General features: G+C 59.9%; 1 protein-coding gene across 13 annotated transcripts in view; it reads right to left on the bottom strand.

Moving 5' to 3' along the window:
* The window catches only part of LRRFIP1 (LRR binding FLII interacting protein 1), a 103,017-nt gene extending 81,772 nt beyond the window's left edge, over positions 1-21,245 (bottom strand). For 5 of the 13 annotated variants that reach the window (XM_090285157.1, XM_090285161.1, XM_090285158.1 and 2 more), the window contains exon 1: positions 21,104-21,243. In XM_090285157.1, the coding sequence (XP_090141283.1) occupies positions 21,104-21,193 (90 nt within the window). In that variant the 5' untranslated portion in view covers positions 21,194-21,243. Of the gene's footprint in view, positions 1-21,103 lie in introns of all 13 variants that reach the window. The other 8 variants (XM_090285172.1, XM_090285166.1, XM_090285180.1 and 5 more) reach the window with 4 other exon arrangements.
* Positions 21,246-22,521: the final 1,276 nt, after the last annotated feature.

The raw sequence follows: 22,521 nt of genomic DNA, 5'->3' as shown, positions 1-22,521 counted from the left end.
ATTGGCTACAAGGGCCGTGTTTACTCTCTTCCTTAAAAAAGACAACACACGTGCAGTATTCCCAAATATGTAAGTAAGACTGTGTTTGCAAGTGCCCACAGAGAAAAGACGGGAGGGAATAAAATAAAATGTTTACAAGGTTAGGCTTGGTCACAGGACAAGACATAATTTTATTTTCTATTGTTGCCTGATTTTTCCTTATTATTTTCTACCACAAACATGTAGTATAGTTAATCTAATAAATTAAACATATCCTTCATCAACAGTAATTACCTTTGTTGGTCATTTCTTAATTTATTCAATAAGAACAACAACAAAACCTGTAAGCCAAACTGCAGGATAAATGCTGCAAGGATGATTAATATGCAGTGAGTGAGAATGCTCTGACTCCCACCTGGGAAAGTCAGGGAGGGCTTCCTGGAAGAAGGGAGAACTGAGTCTGGAAGGGTGGAAGGGAAGGGAAGCAATGGGTGGACTGCGCCGTGCTGGGAGAGAGTATAGGGATGAAGGGGGGAGGGTTGACGCTAAGAGCTTCTGGTGCTACAGGGAGTCACAAAGGATGGCAAGGAGGGAAATGGTGGCGTGAGGTTTGTGTTTTCTGGGGATCACAGGGTTGAGGTGGAAGCAGGCAGCCCAGGAGGCTATGAGACAACCCTGTGAGGTGAGACAGGGCGGGAAAGGGGGGTGGGGCCGGCTCAGGCATGCCGAGGAGTTGGGGACAGGAGACACGGAGGGGCAGCTGCTGGCTGGGGATCAAGTGCAGGACGTGGAGCCGTGGAGGAGAGCTAAAGCCATGAGACAAAGGAGAAAGATTAGAAGCACAAAGCACCAAGAAAGGGAGCCATCAGCAGGGACAGGCAGCTGGGGACCGAGGGACCCGGGGACAGTGTCAGGAAGCCAGCTGGGGGCGTGGGCCAGCCTTGTGTCCCCTGGTTAGGTCACCTCTACGTGGATGCCAGGGGTACCCCACGATGGCTAAGGCTGGATGGTCAGGTGAAAACACGGCCAACTGGACAGTCTGCCCTCCTGTGGCCTCCGCAGCGTGACGCAGGGCTGGCTCCACCCACCCGGCCCCTCCCCTGCCTGTCCCACGCTCCGGCTGCCCCATCTCCAGGAGGAGCTGAACCCCCAGTGCTGAGAAGCAGGGCAAGAATGAGGTACCGGCAGTAGGGACCGCTGAAGCGTGACACGCCGCTCATGGGATGGCCCCGCTCCCCACGCAGGCCCGCCGCGCGCTTGGCGGAGGGGCGGCCGCCTCCAGGGCTCACCCCACGCCGGGCTCTGCACCCAGCGCCGGGCCTGGACTCTCTTATTTTTCAAGCAAGGACACTGGGGCACAAAAAGGCGCCCCTAGTCGTGTGGCTACACGGTGCTGTGGTTGGGACCCCGGGGCCCCTCTATGGGAGGCTGCAGGCTCCTGGGCGCTTTGAACCAAAGACAATGGGGATAAGGGGTCACTGGGCTGGACTGGGTTGTCACGGAAACTCAGCATCTACCACCCAAAGACTGTCCGAGGCACCCTGAAAATGACCTGACAAGGAAGCCCTGCCCTGAAGGACCTGGTGCTGCCCGCGGCCTGAGGCCCCTCTGTGCTGGGGCTGCGTCCCTGCCCAGGCTGGGGGCTCCATGGCCCCCCGTGCAGCCCAGCCAGCTGCAGGGTCCCCTAAACACAGCAACGCCTGCACACGGCTCCGGTGTGCGACCTGATCAAGCTCCCAGAGGGCCAGGTTTGCTCCGCCGGCACAGGAGCTTCTGGAATGAGCCTGGAATGAGTTACTCAGAATAAAACCCCCACTTTAAATAATAGTGCTGATCGTAAATAAAGCAGCAGATTCAGATAGTCTGGGAGCTGCCTCCTCCTTCTGTGAGGCGTGGGTTCCTGCCCCGGCTTTCTCAGGAAAACCTGCGGGTGGAGTCGGGGTACCTGTGTTTGGAAGATGACAAGTCACTTCATGTATCTGTGTTGTGTTCCAAATGCAGGCTCTTAAGTTATTGTAAGATCTAAGAACATCAGGAGAATGATTCACTCCCGTAAGTAAGAAAATCAGTGTTTTTTCTTTTAAAAACATTCCCGTTACCTATTACCTTAACATTTGTATGAAACTCTCAGACTTTAACTTCAGAAAGCAAACATAAATAGCTTATTTCTCAACAAGAAATGCTGCTTTATTGACTAGCGAGGAAGACGCTTATTTAAGTGCTCCATGAAGCATTACCATCGTAAATGCGCTTCAGCCACCAGAGTCAGCACCGTGCCCCCCGGCGGGTGACGAGCCTCCCGTCATCCCTTAGCCTCCAGAGAAGACCCGACACACGACTTTGTGAGTGGAAATGGTGGCTGTCAGGAAATTCTGCAGTGTAATAGAAAATAAGGTATGGATGCGAGACGCTCAGATGCTCCAAAGTCTTGACGAGTGCTCACAGCCCCGGGGCCCTGCGGTTCGTCAGGGACGTTCACAGAGGTCTGTCACGGACGTGTGTCTCCACGCTCCTTACAGCCACAGAGACAGGGGCTTCGGCACTGAAACTGTGCTCAATACAGAGTCCTGGGCAGCCGCCGGGGGCGTCTGGAACGACTTATGTAAAATAATACCTGCTTGGAATTTAAAAATTCAAACAGGAAATTTCAAAGAAGGCAGCAAAAACACACCTCCCGAGACCAGATCCTCCCACCTTCAAGACGAAGTCCGTGTTTGAGCAGCATTACTTTCTGGAAAGTTCCTTTGTATCCAGAACAAAGCGCTCCGTCCTCGGAGCTTTCGCCCTTACGAAGAATATCACTTGCTTCTTCTGAAGGTGGCGTCCACGCCTTAGAACATGCTGTCCCCTCTCCGGCCCCTGCGCCCTGGTCAGCGGCCCCCACGGGAGGGCCGTTGTGGGAGCGTGTCCGACCCTGGCGCCCGGGGCTGCTGTCCAAGGCCGGCCCCGCTGCTTCCCAGCCGGGACCTCTGAGCCTGCTTGCTCCCCTTGACCACCCGCATTTCAGAGCGCCGTTGGGAAGGCGCAAGGGAAAGGCCTGGTAGGTAGCAAGTGTTCAGGAAACGCCAGTCGGGATTTTCACAGGCGTTTCGGCTCCTGGAACAGCCCTCTTGTCTTGATGTGATCTTGCTGTGACGGATGCCACGGTGCCCGACAGGAGGTGCCTGAGATGCTGCCCGAAGCAGCCAAGAGGCCGGACACCAAGGCGAGGAACAACGGTCCCCGCACCTGGAAGTCAGCCGCAGAAGCGAGACGGAACAGCCGCGGTCTGTGAGAGCCGCGGCGGCAGGATGGGGAGAGGGCCCCTGCCCGGCCCGATCGGGGCCCGTCCCCAGCCCGCTGCCCCTCAGTCCACACAGGCCTTGCGCCTCGTGACTCCACTGCCGCTGCTCAGGCTGAGGCCACCAGGGACCTTCGGTTTGCACGGTTCCAGTGACATCCTCCACGTCTTTCTGCCACCACAGCCCTGCTGCTGTCCCTCCTCAGCCTGGGGACTCTCCTGCTCTTGGCAGCCCGTCCAGAGTGAAACTAACTCTTCCTCTTTCTCCTCCCCGCCCTCACCCAGTAGCCGCCCAGCTCGGTAGACGGCACCGGGACGCGGACCCGGCCTGCCTGAGCCTCGTCATCGGAAGCCCAGGAGGCAGGCCGGTCCTTGTCCCACAGAAGGGCCGCGAACTTTATTGCTTTTTAAAACCACAACGTCTAGTCATTTTTGTTAAACCAGTTCCTGTGGTTAATGTTAACTAATGCGCTTTAATCCAGAGAGAAATAGGTTTCACTATAAATAGCAAGGCTGAGATCAGAAGCATCACCTGTCCTAGTTATAAGGTGTTACTGAAGGACTTTGCTGCGGAACAAACATGTATTTCAGGTCAGTTCATGACTCGCTGTGACCCATCTCCAAGTGCCAGGAGGAAGGAAAAACGCACGCAGTCCTGGATGTGACAAAGGGCTGGGGAGCAGCTGGCACGTGCCCCCCATCCCAACCCCGAAGGGCAAATTCATCCTGTGAGGCTGAGAACAGCGCGCAAGGCCAAACCGTGTCCGTCAGAAATTCACGTCTGCCCAGAACCAGGGACGGGGACGTCACGTGGCGGGGGACTCTGCAGCCGCAGCCCAGCCCAGGTGAGGCCACACTGGGTCGGGTGGGCTGTCACCCAAGGACCCGCGTCCTTATAAGGGAGAGCAATGTGGACAGACAGGGGGACACCACACGAGGACACCAGAGGTCTCGGGTGACCTCCAGAGGGAGGCAGGAGGCCGGGAACACCCTTCTCAGCTCCTCCTGAAGGAACCAGCCCTGCCGGCACCTGGGTCGTGGACTTCCAGCCTCCAGAGCTGGGCGAGAATACACGCCGCGGTTTCAGGCCACCTGGACCGTGGCCGTGTATTACAGCCGCCTCGGAAACTGATACAAACGCACAGTCCTCTGTCACCCTCGGCACACTGTCCTCCGCCAGGTTTTACATTTTGCCCAGAGGGATCTCGGTGACTCCTCCCTCGGGGACCCACAGGTGCCGGGGTTGGTGCAGCCTGGCCCCATGGGCACGGGTGACGGACTCAGGAAACAGAAACGCTGCCCCCTGTCTTTCTGGGGCTGTCCCGGGGCGGGGGGAGGGGGGGCAGCGCACTGATGTGTGCTCACCACCATCGAACCCCATCGGGACCAACCTTCCTCCTGGAAGGAATGTGTTCGTGAACTTGACGTCTCTGTAACAAGATGTCAGCTTTATTTTAAATTCCTCCAAGGGAGATCTTCTCTGTCCTGCTTCTGCCCGAGGGGGTCAGCAGGGAGGACAAAGACGGCCAGAGAGCCAGCCACATATCGTACAGCCTAGAGTAGTAGCCCCCGTGTAGATTTGTACATAAAACACTTGGTTTTAGTCACTGAGATGTGCCGGCCATGCCCATGGCCCTGAGCCATCCAGACTGAGTGACCCTCCAAGAGGGCGGCCACCACGTGCTGCTTTTCAAATTAGTGACTCACATTGTAAAACAAAAGCTAACATTTAAAAATGTTCTGCCCTGGCTGGTGCGGCTCAGTGGATGGAGCGTCAGCCTGCGAACCAAAGGGCTGCTGGTTCGATTCCCAGTCAGGGCACCTGCCTGAGTTGCAGGCCAGGTCTCCAATTGGGAGCACATGAGAGGCAACCACACATGGATGTTTCTCTCTCTCTCTATGTCCCTCCCTTCCCCTCTCTCTGAAAATAAATAAATAAAATCTTTAAGAAAAAGAGAAAGAGAAGAATGTTCTGTACGTGTCCGTTTTGACAGTCAGAGGAGACGCTTGCGAACACTGAGACCAACTCCAGACCCAAGAGGCACTGGAACGGTGCCGCCGACAACCCCACGCCCTGCGGGGCCGATACCGCGTCACCTGGTTAATTTCACTCTAGGAGAGGACTGCGCCGCCACAGGAGCCACAGCCGTTCGCGGTCCCCTACGCTGGCGGGTGGCTTTGACTTCGAATGTGGGAGATGAGCCCCTCCCTGGACAGCAGGCCTGTTGCTGCGGAAGAACCACAGAGGGGCGAGGGCGCCCTCCCCAGAGTTTGTAAAAACAGTGAGCAGGGGGCGCCGGGCCCGGCGTGACGGCACCAGCCCTGCCGGGATCTAGGAAACGGGGGGCCCCGTGTGTGTCCTCGGGCGAGTCTCAGGGCCTCTGAGCGTCACTGGCAGTGAAGGGAACGGGGCAGATAAATAATCGCCAGTAGCCCTTCCCGTTTGGAGCCGGTTGCCCATCGGGTTTAATGCCCTTCCCAGAGGAGGGCGCTGAGTACCTGCCCCCGTCTGAGCTCGGCCGGGCTGTGCAGCACGTGCTTCTAGGAGCCGGCACCCACAGCACAGCTGCGCTCCCCGCATCACGGTGGCCTGCCTGCCCACCCCCCAACAGTGAGCACTGCCGTGGGCACGTCCTCATGGCACCAGGGGCTGGTGACAGAGAGGACAGCAGCGAGGTGACGAGTGGCCCTGGAACAAAAGGCAGGGCGCAGAGCTATTTGCGGGACCGCGATGCCCAGCTGCGATCGACCGACCTGGCTGTTGCTTCTTGGACGGACGCTGCCGGATGGAAATGGTCCAAGGGACAAGCAGGACACGGGGACGCTGGGGCCCACCCTCCAGGTCTCCTCGAGGGCCACCGAGGCCGACAGCCAGCGACCGTGGCTGGCAGCGGAGGGAGCGGTCACCTGCTGGAGTCCTTCCGATGGCCCCTGATGGCGGGGAAGTTTCATCGTGGGTGCCCAGGGGTGGGGGGGACTGGGCCACTTAGCGCGTGGCCTCCGATGAGGTCACCATGACGGGGAGATTAGAACGCTCTCCAGTGAAGGACCCAGACAGACAGCAGATACGGGAGGCCCAGCCCCCCGCCCGTGACCACGTTCCGTTCCTGGTGAAACGGGGACAGCAGGCCGCGGGCCGCCCTCTGTGGAAGGGACACACAAGGAGTCCAGGGCCCATGTGTGTGTGTTAACAGCTTTGCTGCGGTAAATTTACCCACCATACCATCCGCCCTCCTAAGTGCCCAACTCAAGGATCGTTAGCGCCCTGACAGAGAAGTGCAGCCCTCCTCACAAGCTGATTTCAGAACGGGGCCCTCGCCCCAGGGGTATCTGCTAGGTCCTGTTTGGTGGGGGCGGGGCTCAGAGACCCCCTGGGCACTCCCACCCCACCTGGAGGCCACACTGTAGCAAGAGCTCACAGGATAGTCCGTGCCGGGCCGCCTCTGACAAGTAGCCAAAAGCGACCCTCCAGCCCTCACTCTGTAACACTGTTCACACGCGCCTCGATCCTCTATACAAACTCGTTTTTTTCCCTTTTTACGTCTTCCTGGTCCCCACCTTCTCATTGCCGCCCCCCTTCAGCACTCACCCCGCCGCTGCGCGCCCGGCCCTACGGTCCAGCCCTGCCCGAGCGTCTCCGTCTCCCCCGCCGCTTTCTGTGGGAAAATGCACGTAACATAACATTTCCCCTTTGAACCGTTGAGGACGTTCACGGTGTTCCCCCATCATCCCCGTCCATCTCCAGGAGGTTTTCATCTTCTCAGACTGAAACCCTGTCCCCGTTCGAGACTCGCTCCCCGTTCCTCCCTCCCCCGGGCACCCCCCCCCCCCGCTTTCTGCCTGTGGTTTTGTCTTCTCTCGGGACTTCGCATGAATGAAGTCCTGTGGTATTTGTCTTTTCCTGGAATAGTGGGGGCGGACGCCCCGTTGGAGGAGGGTCAAGAGAGAAGAGGGTTCCTCAAGTCCCCCCTTATCCGCTTTTCACGGGTTCCGTTATCCACGGTCAATGCCAGCATGAAAACATTAAATGGAAAATGCCAGAATCAGACAATTCTTACATTTTACGCTGCACACCATTCTGAGCAGTGAGATGAAATCCCGTGCCACCCACGCCGTCCCGCCCAGGATGTGATCATTGTCCCTCGTCCCCACCCGCAGTCACGGAGCAGCTGTCTCCGTCACCCAATCGGCTGTCAGAGCCTCGTCTTACTCAGTGGCGGCCCCACAGCACAGCAGTGGTGAGGCTGGGGAGCGGGGCTGCCAGGGAGGAGCTCAGCGCCCCCCTGAGTGAGCACAAGACCCTCTGCGCGAGGGAGACCACACTCACATCACCCCTGCCACAGCACGCGATTGTCACGCGCTTACTAGGCCTGATTTATAAATCCGACTTCATTACAGGTATGAACACGGAGCAAAGAGCGTGACATACGTGGGGTTCGGTACCCTCCGTGGTTTCAGGCATCCACAGGGGTGTGGGACATATCCCCACGATAAGGGGAGACAACAGGACCATGTGACCCAGCAACTCCACCTCTGGGCATGGACCCCAAAGAGGGGCATAGGGGTCTAGGACAGGTATTTGCACGGGAGGTCTGTGACGGTTTTATCCACAGCAGCCAAAACGGGGGAGCAGGCCAGCGCCCGTGGGCAGGTGAGCGGGTACCCTGGGTGCGGTCTCTCTGTGCACGGGAATATTGTCCAGCCTTAGAAGAGAAGGAAGTCTTGCCCCATGCCACGACGGGGACATATTTCTGGGGGAAGTAAGTCCCCCGGGGGTTTGGAGCTATAGGCAGGAGAGAAGAGGCAATGACGTGGAAGAAAATGAAAAATAAAGATGCTGAAGTCCTTCACGGCCTCGCTATTGACAGCAGCCTGCAAACACCCTCTTCTCTTTAGAAAGTCAAGTCTAAAAACACACTGAGAGTGCCCTCAGGTTGACCCGTAATGGTATCTAATGACCTGTAATTAGCTACCTCACAGCTAATTAAATAGCACTTGTTCGGCGGATGCGGAGGGAGCGACCGTCCAGGCTGTCCCACGGGCCACAGCTGCGGCCGCGGCGGCCCCCAGACCCGGCCCCAGCTCTGCTCCCTGCCCCGGCCGAGGCCTGCAGGCCCGAGGCCACCGCGCAGACGGAGCGGATGACGCCGCGAACAAAGGCCACGTCCCGGTCGTCATCATGCCTGCTCTGGGAATTCACGGGTGGGCAGCAGAGCTGATACACGGCGTGGTAATATACCCAGGGGGAGAAAGAAAACCCTGAAAGGATGTGAGTCTTTTAGGAATTTGAGGAACTGAGGTAAGAGGTAATTAACCACTTGATTTCCGAGATTTTCCTTCTTCCTGTGGAACCCCAACAACGTCCTGCTTTGAGGGACCCTCTCTGGACCACGAGGCTCTAATTCCCCTGGGTCTCGACCGCTCTGGCAAGAGAGATGGGGGTGCGGGGGGTGTTCTAGGAAAAAGAGTTCCAGCTGCTCATCACCCGAAGGCGGGAGCGGCAGAGGAAGGCAGAGGTCCCTTGACGTGCCCAAGTTCACAAGACCAGCATTCCAGGAGGCGCACCGGAACCGCAGTCTTCTCAACGGTGGGTGTTGGTTACACGGGACGAAAATGAACACTCCGGACACTCGGAGAAGGACAGACCTCTGAGGTGTGGCCACACAGGTTCAGAAAAGGACAGTCTTCAAGTCAGGGAAAGAGGAGATCCGGGGGTGAGGGGAGAGTGGGCCACTGCCGCGAAGACGCGGTGGGCAGCTGTGGCTACTTCTGGCCCCTGGTTCCTGCCGCGGGGGCCCCAGGGGAGGTTCGAGGGCTGGGTCTGGCCTGAGCCTCTGCCCGCCACTGACGGAGAAGCAGTGGGTCACCCCAGTAGAACTGTGACGTGGGAACAGAGTGAGCGTGATATCAGACCCCAAACACAGGCAGCACACGGAGGCCAGAGGCCGGTGCCGGCAGGGCCCGTCTCAGGACGATCAGAACAGCACAGAAAAGAGTACGTGCTTCCTCCAGGTTCTAGGAACACCCACAAGCAGCGGCGGCTCCTGCTTCGAGAACAGTCCAGCTTCTCGGGAAAATACCCACAAGGGCGTAAAGGAGGCAAGCGTCACGCGGTCTCAGCGGAGACACAGCCTCCGGCCAGCATGTGGGACAGCCCCGTGCCGACCCGGAGCTTCGAGGCGGCGAAGGACCCGCATCCCTGACCCAGCCGGCGGCAGAGCTGGGCAGGCCTCCTTGGGCTGGGCAGAGGCAGGTCTGCAGCTGCTCAGATGGAAAAAGACATGCGGGTCCCAATTACGACAGCAGCTTTATTGACTCAAAGGACTGTCACAGCGGCACAGCAACCCTACTGTTACCCACCCTGTGTGCCATCGACGAGAATGCGCAGAGGCCCAGGAAGGGGGCCTGTAGCCGTCGCAGATGGTGCCCGCGAAGCCCTCCCAGGGCCACGCGACCCTTCTCTGAAATACTCTAAGATCTTTCAATGCCGCATACAAAGCTGCAGGAGCAGGAGCAACGACAGCCACACAGGACCCCAGGCCGCGTATCTGGGACGCTGTCCCCGGCTGCACTTTCCAGGCTGAGTCACATGGAAGGCCACCTCTCTGCGAGGCACGGCCCCGACTTCTGGACTCAGGGTGAGGCAGGAGCTGCCGTGTTCTAGTGAGAGGAAGCTGACAGAGAGGGCGAGGGGAGAAAAAATACGTTGAAATCGTGACGCTATTTGTGAAGGCCCCAGATCCAAGTAAAAACGGTGTATTAAACCGAAAGGAACCCTGAAGCTGAATTTCCAGCTAACGAGTGGGACACCGCTCAGGGGCGCGTTCCATCACAGAGGACACACAGAGGGTGGGCCATCCAAACCCCCAGGGGCCGGGCCAGAGCACAGGGCACCAGCCTGGGTGAGCGTTGCTTCCGGGCTCACCCCTGCTGCCCGGGGCGGGGGCCCTGTGGACGGGTTGGCCCTGGGACACGTGGTTTTGTCCCCGGGAACAGGAAGAACGGAGAGAGGCCACGTTCCACAGCACAGGGTGCTGGGCCCTGCTGAGCTATTTTGAGAAGTTCAGCTGCGCCAGGCAGAAGCGAGTCCTCGCAGGAGACATGGGGACACGGTTCATCCCGGGGAGATGTGCTGTCACTGATCTGGCTGCTGTCCCACAGCCAGGCTCCTCTGATCCGGCTGGCGGGCCTCCCAGGGGAGGGTGGGCGGGTCTGGAGTGTGAGTGGCAGCCAGCCCCTGCCCTCGCTGGGCGGCCCAGTTGGTTGCAGCGCCGTCCCATGCACCAAAAAGTTTCAGGTTTGAGCCTCAGGGGGGGCACGTGTGGGAGGCAACGGATCAATGTTTCTCTCTCTCCCCCTCCCTCTCTCTCTCCAATCAATACACATATTCTTGGGTGAGGATTAAAAAAGCTAATGAGCTGCCAGCCCTGTCCCTACCAGTGAGGCTGAGTTGGGGTTGGGGGGGGGGTCTTCCCTGTCCCTCCTCCAGCCGCACACCCGGGCTTCCCAGTGAGCAGGTGATGCTGGCAGGTGAGCCCTTACTGAGTGATGGGCGGTTCCCTGCCTCTTGGGGCTTTTCAAATGGACAGGACCATCCCTTCCTGGCCCCTTCCCCAGCCTGTGGGCTCCTGTGGAAATGTCCCCTCAGGGTTACGGGAAGATGGGGGGGCGCAGGTGGAAGCCCCTGGCTTAGTGTCCAGGCAGCGCCTGACACACTGTCCCCTCCTCAGTCTCCTGCCGGCTCCCACCGTGATGGCTGCAGGGGTCAGGCAGAGCCCGGGACCAGCATGCCCCCTGCTGGCTCAGACCCACGGGTGGGCCCTCCCAGCAGCCGCTGTCGCAGGCCCGCTATTCCTGGAGGACACCCGCGCCGCGCGGCTGGCCTTTCCCTGGAGAGGACACGCACGTCTCCACACGGCTCCCGGCCCAGCCGAGTCAGGCCTGACACTGTCCACGGGGTCGCCGGGCAAAGGGTGTCTCTGACGCGCAGAAAGGAGCCACGTGGCCCCAGAGGGTGCCGCTCAAAGGACCACTCTCGCCGGCCCCCACCTCATGCCAACCGATCGGCCACGGAGGCAGCACGAAGTCACCGTTGTGCCTGCAACCGAGGGGCCATTCCTGTCACCCCTCCCCCGCCCCCCACTGGGCACCACAGCGACCTCCGGAACACAGCCGGGGCGACCCGATCGGCAGCTGGTGCGCCGTGTCCCGAGTGTGCCCCACTTCCCCTACCCTGCCCCTCCGAGCCCTCTGGGCGCGTCACCCTGCCCCCTGCCCTGGGGTTTACGGGCACAGAGCCTGGGGAGGGGGAGCCCGGTGTGGAGGTCAGCCGCACCCCGACAGCCTCTGGCCTACAGCTGAGGCCGCGGGCCCTCCCGCATGGGCGGAGACGCGGGACAGTGGCCCTCCACGGGCTGTGCCGCTGCGTGAGACGTTTTGGTTGTCACTCCTGGGGAGGGGCCAGGGATGCTGTGACACACCCTGCAATGGATGGGACAGCCCCCACATCAGGGAACCGTCCGGCCGGAGGGCCGATGGTGCAGAGGCTGAGGAGCCCTGGCGGAGACAAGGAGGAAGCGGAAGTGAGGGGACGAAAATGAAAGGTCAGGGGCCCACGTGGCCCCCGTTACACGTGACCCTCGCGGCCACTTCACTCTGCAGTGGGCTCCAGGCCGGGCCAAGAACACGCAGGCCACGGAGTCTCTTCTGAGGGGGCAGCGGGGCCCAAACACAAACTGCACTGGGCCTGGTGGGGTGGCCCCGGCGCCCCCAGAAAGCCAGGCGCTGGCTTGGCGCCCACGCGGGGCTGCCAACCACGAAGCAGCTCGCAGAACCTGACGCATCGCACTGTTGTGCCTTCAATTCAAGACCAAGAAGGAAAAATTGCATTAAGGACGGGTCCTTGCCATCTCGGGGCCCAGGACAGACGAGAAACCTGCCCACAGGCCCCGACATTAAATGTGCAGCCGTGTGGGAAAGTGTGGCGGCCCCGGGGGCTGCTGCTGAGGCCCCCACCCAGGGCCAGGGCCGCCCTCCCCGCCCCACGCCCTCTGACCTCACTCCTTCAGACCACTCTCTTTCCTCCCTCCCTCCTTTCCCTCCCTCTTCTCTTTTTTTCTTTTCGTACGCTACCCCCCATTTTTTCCAATTACAGTTGACCTTGGCCGGCTCCCTCTTCTCTCCTCTCGGCCCTCCTCTGAGGACGGAGTGTCCGCCTGTCTGCAGGTCAGGACACACAGCTCTGAAGTCTTGCTCTGGAGAGAACACAGCCCCCAGGGGCAGAGCCAGTGCCCTGCTGCCACCGCCAAGTACCAGGAAGCCTGTTCTGTGCTCGCTCCCGGGCTGTGACGCCCCCATCCTGGGGAGGTTCCCCTTTTACAAAGGACAGGGGACCCGGACGTGTCACTGCATCTGTGGTCACACAACTTAAGTCGGCTGACCGAGTTCTCTCCGCTAACCCGCACCCTGTGCCGCGCCGGGCATTCCAGCGGCCGCCTGTCCTCATGCTGCTGCTCCTCTGTGCCCGACCACGAGGGACACGCAGCCCCGGGACTCGGTCCCCACGCTGCGGTACAGGGTGGGCCTCCATGACGACTTCTTCAGTTCTGAGCTGTGCGGTCCTCGTCGGGCCGCTGCCAAGGAAAATGAATGAAGGTTGCGTGAAAGCAGAAACGCGGTTGGTTCCCAGGGCACCGGCCACACTGCGGGTGCGCCCGGCACTCGGGTCTAGTGCGGCCCTAACACGGTTTCTGCCCCCGCGGGCGGCTTTGCAGGTGCCCGGGGTAATCCGAAGCAACATCTCTGGGGATCCAGGGCGGAGCCATGTCAGCTGTTCAGTCAACACGGAAACCCCATCCCTGAATGTCACCCTGGAAAACTCCAGGTGCCCAGGGGACGCCAGGGAAGACAGTGAAAAATAAAGAGAAAAGGAAGCGGGGATAAGGGGGGAAAAGTGGACCCAGCCACGGGACGGGGTTCAGCACATAATGCACCACGTGACAGCTGCGGGCTTGTTCCGTGTGAGTGCTCACGCGCTCCCCCGGGCCGGGAAGTGGCGGGGACCCGGCAAGCCGATCCGCGCTGCGGGCTCCGGCCAGCGCTGGGCCGAGAGGCGCCCGCCGCCAGGGGACGTATCGCGTTCCGCCTGCCTAAGCCCCGGGCCTCTCAGATCTGGCTCACTGAGTGTGTGCCTCAGCTCTCCGCGAATCTTCCAAACAGATAAATCACCCCGATGCCCGGAGCTATGAAAACCTTATTTCTATCACTCCCTTTGTTTGCTCACCTATTGTGACACTTTATTCCATGCTGAGCTGCAGAGGAGCAAAATGACCCATCCCTCGTGGGCACTGTTTGGACGTTAGAGATGAGCGAGGCTTCCCGGGTATTAGGCTCAGATTAACCGTGGGCTTCCATTGAACCCCGTGCACCCCCTGCGTCAGGAGCGAAACTCCGTCTCCAGGAACCGAAGGAGAGAAGGCGGCTCACTGGCCTCGAGAGCATTTCCTCCCACACCGACCCTGCGGTCAAGGGCGCCGGCCTTGAGGACCGGGACCCGGGTTCAGGCCCGGCTCTGTGCCCGCACGGCGGCCGCCCCTTCGCACCCCTGGTGGCGGCTGGTCACAGCCGTGTGGCAGCTACCCGCCTCGCCAACGATCGCCACACGTCGGGGGTAAAACAGACCGGAACAAAGGACAAGAGAAAACAGACCCTAATGCAAAAGAAAACCTCAGGACAAAAGGAAAAGAATATCTTCAGGCTGAGGCACTGGATTCGTGAATCAGAAAGGACGCCGTGAAAAAGGAGCGAAGAACAGCAACGAAAACCACTCAGAAATTAAATACAGGACAGATTTAGTGGAAGGAGTGGCAGATGACCCTGAGCCACTCCCCCTGAGCATCAGCAAAAGATGAAAACTTATAAATGAGGGTGAAAGGGAAGTTGTCCTCAGCAGCAGGCATTCCTGAAAATAAGAAAAGGGTGGGGAGGGAAAACCCAGAAAATTTCCCAAAATTTTAGAATTCGTGTTTCTAGATTGAATGAACCTAATAAACATTTAAAAAGTGGCAAAAAAGAAAAAATCCTTCCCTGGCTGGTGTGGCTCAGAGGACTGAGTGCCGGCCTGTGACCAAAGGGTCGCCGGTTCGATTCCCAGCCAGGGCACATGCCTGGGTTGTGGGCCAGATTCCCAGCTGGGGGCGCGCAAGAGGCAGCCACGCACTGATGTTTCTCTCCCCGTCTTTCTCCCTCCCTCCCTTTCTCTCTAAAAATAAATAAAGTCTTAAAACAAGTAAAAAAGAAAAACTCCAGAAACTGTGGATGAAGAGAAGACCCTAAAAGCACATATCACACAAGATGTTGAAGATACACAAGACACCAGAATTCTCAAAGCAGCCCTGAAAGCCAGAATGAAGGGGGAAAGTGGTTTTTAATTTTCCTTTTCTGATATTCACTAGTTCATGGTTCTGCACAGGTAACGCAACCGCATGGCTCATGTATCAGGAGCATGAAAAGCGACCCTTGAGAACCCCCCGCCCCCCCGCATGCCTTCCGCTGCGCTCAGCCAGTGAGCACGTGCATCTCAGCGTCCTCACAGACGGACGGCGCGCCAGTCTCGCTTTCTGCTCACGGCTTTTTCCAGAGAACAAGACACGCTGGAAATCATTTCAACAAGTCCACGGGAATCTCTGTCTTTTCTTGGAAAGTTGTTTTTAACCGAGCGCTGTGATACTGGGCCACACTGTCAATCGTGTTAGGGTAGAATGAGACGTGTTCAGACCTGCAAACATGGAGGAAAGGCATCCTTTCTCTGAAAGACACTGAGGATGTGTTCCAGCCAAACGAGGAAGTACTCCAACAAAGGGGACGATAGATAGACTGTAGAATATAGACTATATAGAACCCAGCAAATGAAGATACAATGATAACGCCGGGAAAGTGGCAAAGGGAATTCTTGGAGCCGTGCAAAGGGAATGGCGGCCACACCAAACCCTAAGGACCCCGGAGCAGGCCGGGGCCCAAGGACAGAGGCCTCCGGAGGGACAGTTCCAGGCGGGAATAACGTGGAATTGATAGATGATCTGATTGGTTTAAAAATACAGAACGTCATACCGTGAGGAGTTCTGTTGAAAAGTTTGTGAAGAATGAGCTATGACAGATGTGTAGATGGAAGAACAACTGGGAGAAAACAGAAATAACCAACCCCGAGAAGGCAGAACGCTGTCCGAGGGAAGACGCCCGCGTGCGCCGCTGGGCTCCGCGGTCAGCGCTACGGTGTGAAGTCATCCCCACCAGCACGTCCTGAGCACGTCCCGTGTGTCGGTCGCTGTTCTGATGGCTCTTCACATGACGTCCCATTTACCCTCATAAGCACCCGTGAGACGTGCTCTGAAAACGGCCCCATTTACGCACGGGGAAACCGAGGCACAAGACGGTTACGGAACTTGCTCTGGGTCGTGGAGCAAGCGGTGGAGTCAGGATCTGAACCCGGGAAACCCAACTCTGGCGCACCCCCTCCCCCTGTCTAGGGGTCTGCCTGGGCCTCCTGAACTTAAACTCACAACGTGAGCTACGGCGCAGTGACGAGGAGGAGAAAGAGGAGTGGGGGCCGGGCCTGAGCTGGACCCACGAATTCCCAGCCCTCGTCCCGCAGACCAGAAAGCCAGCAGGTCGTATCTGAGATTCCAAGATCAATACACAGAGCACTCGCCTGTCACTTACAAATGTGACACACTCGCCAGGGCAGTGAGGGCCTTGTGAGGCCGCGACGGACGTGGCCGTTCCTGGGCAGCAGGAGAAGCCCCGGCAGTTTTCATCCGAGAAGCGACACCATCTGACACATTTTAAAAGGGTCCGCCAGCTGCTGTGTGGAGAGTGGCCTGGGAAAGTGGGGCAAAAGCCTTTCTTACTCGAATGAAATAGAGATTGGTTTTGAGAAGATGCAAGAATGAAAAGGCAGGAGCCGCCGCAGCAGAGGACTGTGGGCCCCCTGGGAACCATGGCGCTGGGGGGCTCAGAGGTGAGCTGCGGACGGGGGTCCCAGAGATGGGGAGCCGGCTGGCCTGACCGCCGGGCTCAGCCTGGAGCAGGGCCGGGGGGAGCCGACATCCAGGACGGAGCCCGGAGGAGGGGCCGCACCTCTCACTCACGAGACGGCCTCCAGCAAGGCCCTTCGCATCTGAGGGGACCTCAGATAATTGTGGGGGTGAAGCTTCTGGGGACTCCTGGCACCCCGTTGACCTTAAAAGCAGCCTCAGTTCCCACCCACCCCCGCTTTCTGATCTGCACCCTGACCAGGCTCACGGGGACAGACGCAACGGGAATCCAGGGCCCCTGGCTGCACACTGCCGTGGGGCCTCTTCACACCACCTGTGTGCCCGTCACAGCCCTGACCACGAGTCGCTGACGGTTCACCCGCAACAGGGGCGGGGGCAGCTGGCTCTCCCACGGAAACAGTCCTGGGGGGGCGCCAGCCATCTGCGACCCCTGGGACTGCCCGCAGCTAAGTTTCTGAGACCATGTCCAGCCAGGCCATCTTGTTGGGACTCACGCAAACAGCCCAAGGTCACAGGCACAGCGTTTGCAATCCCCCACCCCCACCAGCCCAGATGGTGACAAAAGTCTGCCTGGATGCCTGTCCTGTCACATTCCTAATGCCCATGGGTGATGTGCCGAGACACATGTGTCGGAGGAGGATGGGGGGGGCCTGGGTCCCTCGGGGGCTGTGGGGTGCGGGCAGGGCAGCGCTCCCCGTGAGCAGTGCCTGAGGGCCGGTGGCTGACCCGCCTCTTCCCACGCTCCCCTCCCCCGTCACAGACTGCTGGCGACACTGAGCGGCAGAGTCCAGTCTATCCAGTAGCTTCAGTCTGCTGGCTGGCCTCAGAAAAGCACATCCCTTCGGAAACAGGGCCTGAGGGTGACGGCAGCCAGACTGCCTTCAGGTCCATGCTGGCCCTGTCCCCTCCCCCGAGGGCAGGGACTGCATCAGGAGGCCAGGGGTGGTCCCACACTGGGCCGGCCTTCGGCGATGTTCTGGGAAGGAGTGTGTGCCCAGCCCCAGCGTGGCCCTTGAATGGCCCAGAGGAGAGGAGACAGACCCCTCTGACAGGCCCATCCTTGAGGGCTATTTGGGAGGCACATGGGGACGTAGGGCTAGAGTGTCCTGTATTTATGGGACTTCTCAGAGTGAGGCATGGCGGCTGGCCTGAGCTGAGGTCCCCAGAAGCAGGGGCAGGGACTTGGAGGAGCTGGCTTCAGCTGCATTTACCCCTCACCTGTCCCCACCGTTGCATGGGGGCTCCAGAGCCTGAATGCACCCCAGCGCTGTTTCCACCCAGGGGCCCTGAGTCCTTGCCTCCCCAGGCGGTAGGTACAGGCTGCCCCAGGGCAGCAGCGTCGTGGCCTCCCCCCCCCCGAGAGTGGCTCCTAGGGGGCCATGGAGCACCGCTAGTGTAGGGGGTGGCGTGAACCCCAACAGCCAGCACTCACCTGACAGACCAGGAAATCACCTGCCAATAGGGGGTCAGGGCGGCCACCACCTGCACCCCCGGGGGGTCCTGTGCTCAGAGGACACTGTCGCGTGGGAGCGCCCAGAAAAGGGGGCTGTGGGGACCGTCACGGGGAGGACACTGCACTGTGGGCGAGGAAGGAAAAAGGGCCACGGCTGTGTGACCACAGAGGGGACCAGAAGCTCGTGCGCTAGCTGCGCGTCCTCACTTCTCGTGGGTGTGGGGGAAGGTGTCCCCCATCGGGAGGAAGGCTGTGAAGTGCCTGGCGTGACGGCAGGCCCGCCACTCACTCTGTGGCCGCGGACTGAAGGAGAGATCTGGGACGCTGCCGGAAGCCATTAGCAGACCGCTAACGCGCTGGGAGAGAAAAACGCACCCGCCCCCGCGTGGCTCCGCGGCCGTGGGAAACACCGCGTGCGCTGCCCGCGGGGGCGGCTCTCAAAGTGTCCCCAGGACCTTCGTCCCGACAACGCTGCGCCCAAATGCCCCCTCAGACAGACGGTGAGAAGCAGCTACTCCCGCAAACGTGTCTACGGCGATTGAAAGGCGCAACCCCATTTCCTACAAACGCTCTAGTTAACCCACAGTGTAACTGCGGAAATACAATGCATCGCTGGCGGGGAGTCGGGCCAGCCTGGGCTCCCGCGAACTGGGACTCGCCTCTCTGCCCGGCGACCACCCCCGCCCGGAATTCTCCACTTAGTGTCCAGGGCACCTTCCTGGACGCCAGACCTGTCACCCCTGCCACTTTCTTTAGCGCCCCCCAGCTTTCATTCAGGCGGCACATCTCTCCAAGTGCCCCAGGGAGGTTGACTCCCCCGGTCCCAGGAGGAGCCTGACTGCTCCCCTCTCCCTGCCAGCACAGGGACTGGTGTGGAACGCTGAGTCAGGAGCAACCCAGCAGAGGACGGGGACACGCTCCTAGCTCTCAGGAGAGATGGGGTGGGGGGTGGCTCAGAGGGGGCAGCCTGGGAACGTAGCAGCCAGCCTCCTGCAAGCAAGTCACCCCGAGGGCAAAGCCACCCCCAGAGGATGGTCCAGCAGAGGCAGCTGCAGAGGTCGTATGGACAGAGACGCCAGTGCTGTCATTAGGGCTGGTGGGGAATTCACACCCGTGGGGAGGCCTGTCTCGGTTAAGACTTCTGTCCCTTCAAGAATAACTCAAAATGCCACTTCCTCCAGGCTGTCATCTCTGATTGCCAGTCCTCGTTCCACCAGCCGGTGCTAGCTCTCACTTTCAAACCTCCAGAACACAATGGCCATGCCCTCTTCACAGCACAGCTCTTCCCGCCTTCTGTTCATACGGGTCAGAGCCCCCCAGCCCAGCTCCTCAGGGGCCAGTGCTCCTCAGAGCCACCCCTCCTCCCAGTCTCCCGGGGACGGAGCATGGGGGACACGCGGGCGTCCTCTCAGTCACTGAGCAAATCAGAAAGTGCTGAACTTAAGACCACGCTGTTAAACTTTACAAGAACTCTCAGGAGCTGGATGGTGAAGATTTGCCATTTGAATAGTGATTCTGACTTTCACAGCTGGGAGATACAATTCAATTTGTAGTAAAATGTAAAATATTGCACCTGCTTCCTCCAACTAGCACGTGTTTGTGAGGATGTGTGTGGGGGTGGCCCTGAATTTACCTGCGGTGGGCGGGGGGTCACTTTCCCTGCTCGGAAATGAGGAGACAGAGGCTGAGGGGCTGGGGACCTCACGCCCAAGGGGAGGCACAGTCCACGCAGAACTGTGTGCAGTTTCAAAGCCCACATCTGATCCCAAGCCTGAAGTGGTCACTGTCCACCGTGCGTCCCCAGCTGGGGGACGGGACTGCAGGCCCCCTGCCACACAGGACCCCAGGACATCAACCCAGCGCTTTCCCTCTCAACCCAGGGCGCAGACTTTGGGAATCCTCATTCTTCTTGTCCTCTGTCCCAAAACCAGCAATGGGAAGACGAGGCCACTGTCATCGGTCCCCTCTGGCCTCCTGCCTGGTCGTGTGGTCAGAGACATACATGCACGCCTGTCTTTGAAGGGGGGGTATTACAGTCAGCCTACTGCACTTAGCAAATGGCTATATTTAGCCACGCGCGCTTTAAGTGCCCTGCAGTTTTTTCCCCCCCTAAATTAGTGACTGTACCAGACAGTGGGGAGCACTGACGACGTGCCTGGCTCTGCGGGGCTCTGGGGTGCAAAAGGAAGGCATTGCCTGCCTGGCTGTCACCTTCTGCAGGCGGACAGGCAGGTGAACAAGGACCCCCTCCACTCTGGGCTTTAAGGGATGAAGAGGAGTTTGCTTGGGAAGCCCTTTCCCTTCTCACAGAGAGAGAAACAGCTCTGTATTCATTCAATATTCAACAAAGATGGACGGACAGCTGTGTGTCCTTAAAAGCAAAATTTAAACTAAAAACACCCAAGAACTGGTCATAGAGGAGACAGTCAGCAGCTGACCGGTGCAACCTGACACCGTAGCTTCCTCCCGGGAAGGTTTTCCGCCTGACAACAATGCTCTGTGGACTGACTGTCCCTCGCGCCCCAGCACATGGCAGAGCGCCGCAGGCCGGCACCGCATCTGCACGTGCATCCTTCACAGTGCGCGCGTCTGCCCGCACACAGACTCACGCGTGCATAACTGAAGAGGCGCACACGGCTGTGCTGGGAAAACCCAAGCCTCCTGGTCCGCTCCGGGCGGGGAATGGCTCCCCTTCCCCAGGGAGCCGCCGCCACAGGTCTGCCGGCGCCTTCCTGGGTGTCATGGATTGTCTAGCCTTCCGCGGAGTCCCTGCGGGAGAACAGGCACGCGTGCGGATTTACGCACGGGCTCCTTTGCAGCTGGGAAGGGCATCACCCCTCTCATTGGGATAAACTCTGCCCAGGAAACTCGGATGGAAACCTCAGGGCGCCTGGACCCGTTTTCAGGCTCGATCCAGACACAAAAGTCATAATGACCTCAGGTCCGTGCCCACACTGCACCCTGTGTGACAATCCACGACAAATGGTCACCGACAGGAGCCAGGCCATTTTGCCAGGGCCATGTGGCCTCCAGGGACATCCACCGACCTCCAGGGTCTGGCTTACAGCACCCCCACAACGCGGCACAACAAAGCGGGGCGCTTGGCCCCCACCCGCCGGCCCGGCCACCTTGCGCCAGGGGCGGCGCCCCAGCTCCGCGCTCCGAGGGGGCGGCAGCTGGACGGAGCCTGGGGCGGGGGAGGGGTCAGTGTCGCCGGCTTGTCCCGGGGACCGGCGCCCGGCCCCCCCTAGAGCCCAGCCCCCGCTGACGGGCAGACGGACAGACGGACTGACAGCTGCGCGCGCCCCCGCCCCCGCGTAACCGGCCGCCGGCGCTCACCTCTCGGGCGATCTGGTTCAGCGCGTCGTCCTCCGCCGACAGCCGCTCCCGGTGGGGGAGCCGCTTGCGCCCCGGGCCCTGGGTGCCCATGTCCACCGGCCACGCCGCCGCTGCTGCCGCGGGGCCCGTCGCGCCCGCCGCTCGCGGCCCCTCCGCCTGGGTCCGCCCCGCCCCTCCTCTCCCCTCCCTCCGCCGCGGCGTCATGGCGTCAGCGGGCGCGGGCCGGGGACGGGGGACGCGGGGGCCGGGGCCGGACGCCGGGACCCGCGGGACGGGGGGCCGTGAGCCTGGAGGCGGAAGGAGGCTTGGGAGGGCTCGGGGCCGGGGGCGCGTGGACGCGGGGACCCCCTACTGGGGCCAGCGCCCCAGGCCGTGGGTACCGGTGGGGAGGGGACCTCGTGGGGCGTGGAGGACTCTCGGGACTGGATTGAGGAGCGGGGTTTGCGCGGAGGGGTGGGCGCGGGCACGCGGTGCAGCTGCGCGCGCGGGGGCAGTGTGTCCGGCAGCGCGGCTCGGGGGAGGGCCGGCCTCAGACCCACCTGCAGCTTCCCGGCCGGGCCCTCGGCCGCCCCGGGCCTCCGGCGGGTTCAGAACCAGCGTGTTGACCGATACTCCCCTTTCTTAACCTGCATGCCCCCTGGGTCCGCAGCTTCTGGGAAGAGGCCTGACTCAGCAGCTGCCCTCAATAAACAGTTGTTGGGAAGGGATGAGTTTGCCTTTTACCTTCCACACTCTAAAGGTGGATTTAAAAATAAACTGGAGAGGCAGGTGAGGTTTCCCAAGCCACGGCCTTCCTGCCCACTGGGGTACAGGAGGAGCATTCCAGGACTTCCGTGAATATGCATTTTAAGTTAAAAATAAGAACGATGTCTATCGAATAATAACAGTTCGTAGAGAACCTCACTCTAAGGTGCTACCCGCCCCCTCTCGGTGCTTCTCCTCCGCCAGCCCCGCTGTGAGGCTGTTAGACGTGAGGACCTAGCAATCATCAGAAACGACCTGAACCGTGTGCCTGTCCCTAACGGGGACCCTCGGGTAAGGGGACACTGTGCCTCGGTAGAGTGACTGATGGTGACGATGATACAATTTATACATAACAATATATAAATATCCGGGGGGGGGGGTGTTTAGAAAGACGTAGCGAGAGAGACCATGGTGTAAACAAAAAGCCGGGGTTCTAGACTAGCGATTCTTAAGTTTGCAGGGGTGGCGACCGTCTCTGAGGATCTGGTGACAGCTGGATTTCTCTTCCAGGAGAATAAACAGGGCCCATGAGCAGGCGGTGTGAGTGCAGCTTTGAAGGCAGTGGTGTGAAGTCCATCCGTGGGCCCTCTGGCTCCCATTCTGCTGTCCCCATTCGACCCTTTACCTGCCAAAGCCAGGACAGCCTTCCAAATACACTGCGTCTCCTGCGCACG

Source organism: Furipterus horrens, unplaced genomic scaffold (assembly GCF_987537825.1).
Source record: "Furipterus horrens unplaced genomic scaffold, mFurHor1.1.pri manual_scaffold_1, whole genome shotgun sequence".
Lineage (NCBI taxonomy): Eukaryota > Metazoa > Chordata > Mammalia > Chiroptera > Furipteridae > Furipterus > Furipterus horrens.
This window is presented reverse-complemented; position numbering and strand designations above follow the sequence as displayed.